This window comes from Cariama cristata, unplaced genomic scaffold (genome assembly GCF_000690535.1).
Source record: "Cariama cristata isolate BGI_N322 unplaced genomic scaffold, ASM69053v1 scaffold5699, whole genome shotgun sequence".
NCBI classification, from domain to species: Eukaryota; Metazoa; Chordata; class Aves; order Cariamiformes; family Cariamidae; genus Cariama; species Cariama cristata.
Window position 1 is genome coordinate 8,402 of NW_009633945.1, and position 10,770 is coordinate 19,171.

General features: G+C 39.1%; 1 protein-coding gene across 2 annotated transcripts in view; it reads right to left on the reverse strand.

The window, feature by feature from the left end:
• Nucleotides 1-3,745: 3,745 nt before the first annotated feature.
• Nucleotides 3,746-10,770, reverse strand: part of MMP2 (matrix metallopeptidase 2 (gelatinase A, 72kDa gelatinase, 72kDa type IV collagenase)) — a 36,020-nt gene continuing 28,995 nt past the window's right edge. Inside the window, exons 11-13 of one of the 2 annotated variants that reach the window (XM_009706960.1) lie at nt 9,738-9,897; nt 6,147-6,256; nt 3,746-4,764 (exon numbers count right to left, since the gene is read on the reverse strand). In XM_009706960.1, coding sequence (XP_009705262.1) covers nt 4,661-4,764; nt 6,147-6,256; nt 9,738-9,897 — 374 coding nt within the window. In that variant the 3' untranslated portion in view covers nt 3,746-4,660. The remainder of the gene's footprint in view (nt 4,765-6,146; nt 6,257-9,737; nt 9,898-10,770) is intronic. The other variant, XM_009706961.1, reaches the window with a different exon arrangement.

The following is a 10,770-nucleotide window of genomic DNA, read 5'->3' on the forward strand; positions in this document are numbered from 1 at the left end:
TAGCCTTGTACACACGTTTATTGGTTCTTATGGCTAATAAAGTGTGCATTTTTTCAGATTCTGTGATTTTCTAGGCAGTGCTTCATGTCATATCTTTCTCCATTAGATAAAAGAGTTCTGAGATAACAGGGTTGCTTCATATTTGTCTCAATTAAGAAAAGACTAATTGGAGATCTTATTAAAAAACATTCTTAATGTAATGATGAGAATGAATGAATGTTGTTGAATTGTCTTGTTTTCCAGGAATATGATATTCAGTATAAATTTGAGCGCATTTCTGCAGGTAAAGACTTGCTGTTGCAATTAGGGTGGAGGGAAGCGATGTACCCGGCTTCCTGGCTAGTTACGCATGAAATTGTGTGCAAATATAAATCTCAGAACTGGACAATTTACCCTAAGATGCCATTTTACTCTCACTTCTGTTTTAAAAGGCAATGCCAGAGGGAGATATATTTCAAGTAATAGCATGTGACTCTTGACAGGCTTGGTAAGCAGAAACCTTGCTGGCAGCTTTTGAAGATGCCTCCAGTTCTGCTTGACTGTGCTATTTCTCTGACAGAGTCTCAGAATTGTTGATTTTGTTTTGCGGGATTTGTTCTGGTTTTACATTTTTGTCCTTACTACAGTTCCCTCCGTTGAAATACCTTAGTACTTATGAGCATTTTACATAACCAATCTGGAACAAGTCTGTTTCCCCTTGCCAGTATAAATCTCTGCGTTTGCAGTGATCCCACAGAGCCCAATACCTGCTCATTTGTTGGCTTCATCTCTTCCAAAAGCAAAAGAACATTCATTCACCTAGTCTCTGCTGCTAAAAACATGCACGTCTGAGTACATAAATAGAAATAATTTGTCCAAAATGGGCCCAAAGGACCTACTTCCTCCTGATTTAAAGAACAGCACAATTACAGTCAATTGCTTAAATTTATGGTTAACTGCAGCTTCGTAAAAGCATCGCAGAATAGCAGGAAGAAGATGTATTTTTAACAAATACAGAGTGTTAGTGAGACACAAACTGTTAAGCATGATTCACAGTTCAGGCTGCTGTGTCCATTAAGTGTTTAAACTGTGGCATTTCATTATAGCCTTGACTGCCTTTTTTTGTATTGTGACAAAGCGGTTACTAAACCACTGCCCTTTACTCCATTGGATTGGAGTTGCCCTGCTGGGTGTGTACAGCCTGTCCTGCTCATAACCGATCAAAAATTTCCTTCAGCTCAAGGAGCAAGAGTGTCTGGGCTCTATCCGTATTGCAACAAGCCCCTGTGCAGCATGTGTGCAATTCTACCCTGACACCAAAAAGTCCTAAGTGAACCTGACTTCAATTTCGTAAAACTGTAGAAGTAGAGCAAGTTAGGTGAAGGTTTGGTAGAGTTTTGTGCTGGGTTTCACATTGCTTTACAATAAACATTTACACTTTGGGGCTTTGTTTCTTCTTCTGTAAAGAAGTTTTGTAAAAATCTTGATTTAGTTCTGAAAATGTCTTAGGACAAACATGTTGAGGGCAGGAAAGGCGAGGGCAGTGGCCTCGCCAACAAGGGCACAGTCTCGCAGTGCCCAAGAGAGGTGAAAAGAGCAGGCCTGAGGAGGATAAGCCAGTTCAGCCAAGAGTCCAGGGATCACCAAAAAATTCCATAGTGTTGGGGAAGGTCCAGCATCAAACAGGGATGCAAGTCAGCAGGACAGATCGGCGTGGGAGCAGCCAGGTACGGGCAGAGCTGCAATGCTGCTCAGGCAAGGACTTTCCATCTCGTGGTTAACTCATTACAAACAGGAAAGAAGAGGTACAAAATCATTGAGGAAATGTACAATTTCTTGAGTTTTGACCATAGGAAAAAGAAAAGCATCCCTAACTGCAGAAAATGCATTAAAGTAATTTTAAGGTTTTTCTCAGTTATCATGACTAGGTGATATCACGGAGGTGGAGCAGGTTGTTTCTGAGTTCCAACAGTGAGGTTTTAAAAGTGGCTACCAGCAAGTGGAATTAGACTCAAAGACCTTTTCAGGACACATTTTGTGACTTTTGGCATTTCACAGGTCAAATGTGAAAGGTAAATGAGAAGGGTCAGTATACTCTTCCAGCTCGACTGATATATGTAGGTGATAACCTGGCAAATGTTACAGCTCATGAACAGAAACAGATGTGTTTACAAATGACCTGTGATAAGCTTAAGGTTGCCAGTCTGAAACTGAACCCAAAGAAGTATGAATTGGTTTAAGGACAGAAAATTTATTTCTGGTTTTCTGCCAGTGATGTAGTCATTGGAGAATGGATTTACACAGGCAAGAGCAAAACAAGAAGCTGAGCAGAACTCCTTAAAACCACCAGATGTGAAGAGTTTTGTAGGATTATGGTCTTATTATTACAGAAGGTAAGCTGGTCAATTTGTCAATGTTGCAAAACATATACGTAAGTTGTAGATGAAAAGGAAACTATTTCAGTCATCAGTAGAAATATGATTTAGCAAGTTCAGAGCCGAAAAGGCCCATTACAAATGTTCCTTTAGTATATCTATGTTTCAAAACCCTTTCATATTAAATGCAGATGCTAGAGCATGCTGTTTGGGGCAGTATTGACACAAGAACATAAAAATCTTGAGGAGATGGTTATTGAGGATGCTTAAAACAGAGCTTAAATTCTTTAGGGAGAAGTTATTGCAACACTCAAAAGGAACTCCTGGCAGTCATTAAAGCTACAGAATATTTTCAACACTAGTATGGGAAGATGCTTATGGTCAGGACAGACTATACATCCCTGCGATGGCTCAATAGATCCTGCAATGCTGAGAAGGTTGCCAGATGTCTGTAAAAACCGCCACAGGAACATTTTGCAAGTACAGCTACTTTGTTCTGTGACTTATTTTGTTGACTCTGGTGCAGGACTAATTGGGAAGGTGATTCATGATTTCTGAAGAGAATGAGGATGCTCAGAAGGAAATAAGCCATCTTTTCTTTTGGCATAGGTGAAAAGAGTAGTGGTTCATCCAGGTGAGAATTGTCTGTAGTAATCAACAGCTTCCCAAATTGGGAGTTGTATCCAGGTACCGTGCAATGGAAAGAGGATTTGGCAAATGCAGCCACTTTAGAAGCAGTATCTTTTCAGAATACCATAGTAAAAAGCCTCTGCTTAGAACAGCAAAGCGCTGAGTGTAAACATGAAGTTGTAGAGGACATGAGAAGAAACCAATTGATCATTGGCTCAGGCATTAGTTGGTTACTAGCCAGTTCTGTGCATCATGGACTCGGTGTGAGAGGGCTGTTGAGAAGGATCTTGGTTGATCACTTGCATGATGCAGTCCATGGAGTCTCACAAAGCATTTCATGTACATGGAGCTGGGTGAGATCCTTAGCCAAATGGTGTTTGATCTCATGGGCAGGAGTAAGGTCTTACATCTCTGTTTCTCAAGCTTCCCTTCCCTATAGGATACGTATACCACTGTGTCTATGCAGACTCTTCCTATCTGGGTTGTGGTGAGGTAGCCTGCTGATAAGGAGAAAACAGGCAAGTAAACTTTTGAGAAGGCAGGGGGCTTCACGGAGGCATGGGATCATATAATCTCTTTAATGTAAATTGCTGCAGTTACATCTTAGTACTAACAGAGAAAATAACCTAGGTTTCTAAATAAATCTAGTATGCAGTTATGTACGGGGGTAATATTGTCTTTCCTTTGACAGGTATTTCACTATAACATGCTACTGAATATCTAATTTCAAATGATACAAGGAAGCCTGGCCATGAGAAGTGTTGACAGTGTAATTTGATTTTATTTGTACTGTTGGCACTTCATGTGTGGGACATTCTTTTCTGTTTTATTTTTTTTAATGAGAAACATTCCATCAGATTGTGAAAAGAACATTTTCTGTTGCCCGATGCATAAACAAAAAACCTAACGGAACAATCCCCCAATATTATAAAGAACAGAAAAATAAAACAAGTTAAACAATAATACTTGACTTTTATGTATAACGCATTGACTTCAAAAATCTGAGTCATTCCATCCATATAAACAAGTTATATAGTAGTAACAAAGTGCATGAAGCAAATTGCTAAATTTAACTAAGGTATTAAAATAAAAAGTACTTTAAAACAATACTTTAACACAGTTTCTTGCCATGATTCCATCATGCATCAACACAAATCAAATCCTGAGGCAACCTGTGCCTTTGACAGTCTTTCTGTATTATTATGTAAATAAATGGAAGTAATGATCAAACTCACAAGAGGGTGAAAAACATCAAGACAAACCATCTATTTATAACAGAGTTGTATTTAAAAAAAAAAAATTAAAAAATCAAAGTGCACTGCTGGTACATCTCATTTGAGCCTATTTGGGATGTGTATAACATAGGGGCATGATCCAGTCTCCAATGGTTTCAATGCTTTGTTTAAGCACCAAGGGAATTAAGATGGATGTTCTGTTACTAGCATTACTATGACTAGCATGAAAACTGAAAAATTGTACCAGAATATATACGTAAACATCTTTTGTATACTGAGGAGGCAAACACTCTTAAATTATCTGATGTGTACAGTACTGGTACTTAATGTTTTGGTGCCAGTACCAGACTGGTCCAGTAATTAGCATTCAGATCTATTTCTAATTACAGATAAGGCATATAACGAAAAAGTAAATATTTGGTTATTAATATCTCATACAGTTCAGCAACCCAACCAGTCAGAATTTATCTTGCCAATTTTAACAATCTTCAAATTCTTGTCTTCCATTTGTAGATAGTACTGACCTTTGAAAAAGTAGGTGTATCCTGTGAAGGTAAATAAAAAAGCATACTCAGATTATGGAGCACATAATTCTTGGTCAAAGCTTTTTTGTCTGTTTGATTTCATGAAGCTTAATGAACTGGAAGACTTATTTCCCAAAATATTTATACACAATGAAAAAGATTTATTTTAAAAATATGTAACAATTCCCATGCTGGAGAAGAGAGGTCTTGCTAAATGGAGCCTGAAGTCAGGTTACCATTTTGTGAGCCAGAATTTTCTGGGAAGAAATGTTTGCTGGCAAAATAGATGTTGAAAATGTAATTGAGTCGAGACTCATGTGATATCAGCGGTGCTTCCAGATATTTATGTGTATCTGTGCAAAATATGAGGCCACTTAAAACCACAGGCCAGGCTCTCAGCTGCAGTTGATAGGAGAAGAGCAAGAAAAAAGAAGAGAAATACTTTTTTTTCTTTAAAAAGAAGAGCAAATACAACCCATTTGTGCCTGTGATCAAGGAGGTTATTGTACTTTTCTGGCTATGCTAGAGCAGGATGATGCTGAGATGGTGCTGTGACTGCATGCTGGTACTGAGGAACCTATGGAGCTGGCAAGAAGTTAGGAAATTTCTGAGCCATAGGGACTGGCCCGGTCATGCCTTCTGGTGTTAGGACACCCTGTGCATCAGGCATTGGGGGGCAGGAGTCGCTTTAGTCTCTGTCTCAAACTACACTAGAAAGAGAATCCTCCACAGAGCTATTTTTCCCCATGCCCAAACTGGAAAACCAACATGAACCCAGATCTGAGCCGCAGGGACATCTTGACATAAAAGCGACTGCACCACAGATTACTTTCCTCCATGTCCTGTCTGATGTTTGTATAGCAGGTTTCTAGACTGCTACAACATAGCAGTGGAAAGCAGTAAGATGTTTCAAGACACTTAAACAAGACAGTATATAGCCTTTTTCTTTTATAAAAAAAAAAAGCAAGGAAGAAAAGGGGGAAGATGCAAATAAGAGCTGTTGTTTCTTGCCTTGTTAAGCTTCGCAAAGTGTTCAGCATCAAGGAAGTAAATGATAAAGAGTAGTAGCAGATTCAAACTAAATGACCTTCATGAAAAGGGAAATCAGCATAACTATTATTATTATTATTATTATTTGTTTGGATAGGAATATTCAGGAGAGGTTGTATTCCCAAAATGTTTCATTTAAAAAAGTTTAAACTGTGATTAGTAGGGTATTTATTAACTGATATTTAATGGGAAAATAAAGAGGCAAAAAAAAGTTTGTTTGAACGAGTAGTTTGCAAAGCTGAATAGGAATTTGGCTCTTAAGCATGGACCACAAGAAACTGAAGTCTCCAATCAGTTTCGCAGCAGACAAGTAAGAGAGCTCGTTAGTAAGTTAAATCAGAATTACAGCTTACCACTGTCACCAAGACCCAGGACAGCATCGAGGTTATCTGGAACGCCATTCCAAGAGTCAGCAATGAATTTAGGGGATGCAAGCTCCATTTTCTTCTTTTCTTCATTGTACCTGAAGAAAATTATATCCCTGCATTACGAATCTGTATTTAATGTTAAAATTTAACATCATTTTTCAGAGAGTCCTCAGAAAATGTGACTACATAAAACAATCAAACAGAAATGTAATAGCTGAGATTGTAACATTGTTTCTATTTCATTATAATTATTCCCGACTCCTTTAAAACCCTGTGAAATTTTACATCTTTCTTTTTGGAAATGCAATTCTTGCTGAATTGAAAATACGCTTTCTAAGCAACACCCTTTTCAGAAATGTAGCTTTAAAATTCCAAACATAATTCTAGGAAAGGTGATGTTTTTCAGGCAGCAGCCAACATCTGAAGATAGCAGATTTTGATGTGAAATGGCTATCTTTTTAAAATCTTATTTGAAATATGCTTGTGGTCCATGTAATGGATTGCTATTAAATTACTAATTACTTTCCCTAACATTTCATTAAAAACCCCTAGTATTTTCTCACAGTCTATCTCTCGGTGATGATCAACAGATAAATGCCAAGTTAAAAATACATGCTTTTCTTTGGGGGAGGAAAAAAAACCCCAAACCACAATGGCTTTCACAATCTGCTTTAAAAAGGAAAAAACTCAGCTGATGTCAATCCACCTAACTCCAGGGAAGTCGGATCTAGTTTGCAGTGTCCTTCAGGAGTGAGCGGATCTGTCTGTATCCACATCTGCAGATGATCGGTTGTTTCGTTTATTCTGCGTGCTTTCTGCTGTAGAATGCAAAGATAGATTTGTGCAAAGCCAGTTTTACACTCCCACAAACAAGTAATCCAGGATCTTCCTTTCTATATGTAGGGAATAAGTGTCCCAGGGATGCAAGGTCCTTGAGAGTGAAGATGGAAGGAGCAGGACTGTGGCTGGGTTTCCCCAGTTTTCCGATTCATAGATGGGAGTCAGTGCTGAGCGGGAGGAGTGGAGATGTCCTGAAGAGCAGTGACAAGGGACAGAGTTTGAACCAGGCTTCCAGTTCAGGTGAGGCCTCAGTCAGCCTCTCTTCAGGAGCAGTGGACTTCAGAGAGGTTGTCTCTGACCAGTACTGAAGGGACGGAAGCATTTATGTTCTTGATTTCTGTTTATCCATATCTGTATGTATCTTGGGTTACCTTTCCCTCATTGCGGTATGGAACTACTTAGATTACATCCAAAGTTACACCAGTACAAATGAGCAGTAGGTTGGTCAAAATAAATTTAAATTATTAATTTCAATTACTTACTTTTTTTTCTTGGATATTTAAAGAAGATCTAGTATTTTGCTGGGTAACTTTAAAACTTCAGCTGTGGAATCTGAGCCAGCTCCTGTTCCTCTCCCTCACAAAACTTTGCTTTGCTTAACAGTTCTTGTTATAACAACACTAAAATAGCTGGGGGCTGGAAGGAGGGAGAGGAGAAGGCTTCCAAAAAAATCCATTTAAAGTAAGTGTGATAATGGTACAGGAAGGACTATGGTATGTAACTATTTTGATTCCATGTGGCAGAGTCCTTGTATAAAATAAAACAGCCACATACTTAAGGGTTATAATGTCTGTATTAAACAGGGATGCATTTTTTCTGAAATATTTGTCAACCGCTTGCTTTCTTTACACAGATAGAAATTACTTAAGCTTATTTTGATTCCTTAACAATAAATTATGCATCCTGTGGTGACTGCAATTGATAAGGTACTTTGATGGAAATACTGTCTGTGATTAGAGTGATGAATTACTTGGAGACCCTGGAGTACAGTTAGTCAAAACAGCAGTTGGTACAGAGGAGACCAGCGGCTTTCCTAACTCCCAGTCTGTAGGTTTTAGTAGGAATCTGAAGTATTGCAAATGGCTGCGTTAGAACTACTTGCAAATGTTTAAGATGGTCTCTACGATATGACATTAAAAAATTAATAACATTCTTTAGCTTTTAAGTTCTTTTTTTTTATCTTTAGATAATGGAGAAGAGTACTGTCCTCAAAGTAATTGAAAGTTATGATCAAGTGGCAATTGTATTTTATTTACTTACAGGAATCCACAGCCATTAGGATATAATAAAAACACTCATCCAGTTTGATCATAACATGAAATTAATGTTCACATAAAATGGACTCAATTATCCTGAGACCTCCTTTGATATTTTATATAGAGCATCTCTCAGAAGGAACTCTTATAGCTTGGAGAATCTTTTAGATTTCTGGTGGGTGTTTCTGATGTTTAACTTTCCTCTAAATTGTCAGTTAATGAAAGGTTCAGCTTTCATCCTGTTGTGTAACGTCTGCATTCCTGAAGTAAAGTCCTCTTGCTGGAGACCTCCGATGGTGAAAGCCAGAGTTAGTGTCTCTGGTTTGTTCTGGTGCCTTTCTGATAGGCGGCACAGAGGTAACTCGCAAAGGTCCTCAAAGCACCAAAGTGCCTCTGCTTTTTAAGATGATCTTTTGCACCAGATCTTCCTGCCAGTTATGATAATGAAATTCTATTAAATCCAATTAGTAGACTCTTCATCAGGTGTAATGTAGGATATTTATTTCTACCACAGTAATAGCCCTGAGGCATTTTAAGGACGTTCCTTCCTAATCTAAGAGCCCAAGATCTTTCCTGGATAGAGCGTGGTAGCAGGTCACCAGAGTTTGGTTGTTTATGTTGCATCATATTTTGCTTCTCATCCAGACTTTTGAACAGGAACCTTAGTGCAAATACAGAGTTACACGTGTTTGTGGAATACCACATTTGTGGTGTTCTTTGCAACGAAAACTTCTCTGAGTACGTACTGGAAACATGAAAAGGATTGTAGAGACTGTCAAAATGAATTGAAGCTAACAGTTTTCCCGAAATACTAACAGATATATATCTGTTACTAACTTGTGGTTTGTTCAGATCTCCTCCATGCCAACTCCATTAGTAGAGCAAATGTGTTAGTAACTGGTACATCAGCTGCTGAAAGGATTTACAGTCATCGCCAGCGTGCTTTGCTAGTCACGCTGCTGTTTCTTTTCCATCCAGTGCCTCCAAACCTGATGGCTTAGTGAAAGAATTTCAAAGGCAATCTGATCAGTCTTTGGCTTCAAGTGATTGGAGATCAGCCCATTTTTAAGGAATTCCTTTCTGAGTTTTCTCCTGGCAGTTGTGAGCTGACAGCAGGGACAGCTTGCCCCTCTTAAGAGCCTGAGCCTGATGTGGGGCAGCTGCTGGTACATAGGGGTTGAGGGATGGGTTGTTAGTGGTGAGCAGCCTGACAGAGACTCCCAGATATCGTCTTCCATTGCAAGCTGTTTTCTCAAATATGTGCTAGGTTCCTGCTGCTGTCCTGAAGCGCTTTCCTAGCCGTACTCCCTGGTTCAGCATCCTCACTGGCTGTCAGCGCTGTCCTGGCAGCCTTCGGTTTATATTCTCAAAGGATGAACCTCCTGTGTTTGGTTCCTGCCTCCTTGAACCCCAGTGTGCATTCAGCCCTAGAGACACAGCTTGGCTAACAGCATACCACCACCACTGCAATGCATCTTACTTCCAGTATCTGTCTCCAGCAAAAATATATGTCCTCTTGTTTCTGCCCCAGTTAAAAGCTGCATCAACACGCTGCACGTCGGGGGGTAGTCCCAGGTTGGTGAGTTTCTTTGGATAGCCCCTCTCCAAGTTACTGGCTGAATAAACCCAGTACTCATTTCCTAAGCAGAGGAGAAAACAGAGCAAACAAACACTGTTTATTAATCAGATAGAGAGGAGCATTTCTCTTATGCTTTGTTACGCAACTTTTTGCACTCACTGCACTACTAGTCTTTCTAGTATTTTACCATCTGTAAAGCACGAGATTAGAGTGCAGGTGCACTGTGATTACACTTTCTGCTTTTGCCTCTTAAGTGCTGCTTGCCTCTCAGCAAAAGACATCACCTCAGTGTGCTCTTGCTTCCTCCCTTCTTAGCTGTCTCATCTCTGAGGCAGACACTGTCTTAGTACAGTTGGGGTTATGCTAAAAGAAAGAGTTACTGTTGGTGATTTTGGGGGTGATGAAGATGGTCTGACACCAGGCATGGGCTCCTGAAAGTCAAATGCAGAAGCTCATGTTCACCCTCTCTTCGTTTTGTAGAGTGACTTTATTGAGTGATTAACAGGAAGTTTTTGCCCCGAGTTCCTGTTTCTGTTGTCTTTTGTCATACAACATTTTCTAATGTCCAAATGTATACTAGTGGAAGGTGTAGTAGTATTCTGTGTTCTTTACATGGGATTATAATTTACTTAGTAAATACCCTCACTGGATTTACTGAAAGCCACAGAAAGATTCATTCACGAAAGGACATTTCTTTGATTCTGTGCTAGTGGGAAAGAAAATAAGTATTAATATGAGAAAAGTGTAAAGTGTAATGTTTGAGTTCCTGAGAAAGTTACTTTCAGGAGCAAAGGGTGGGTCTTAGTAGTGAGTATTTTAAGATAGTTGGGTTACACGTAACTTTCAAACCAACCTTTGTTTGCTTGATAGTTCTTATTTATTTCTTTAAAAGCAGGTTAGTTACATTTTCCTGGAGCTTATAAAGAGAGGGAAA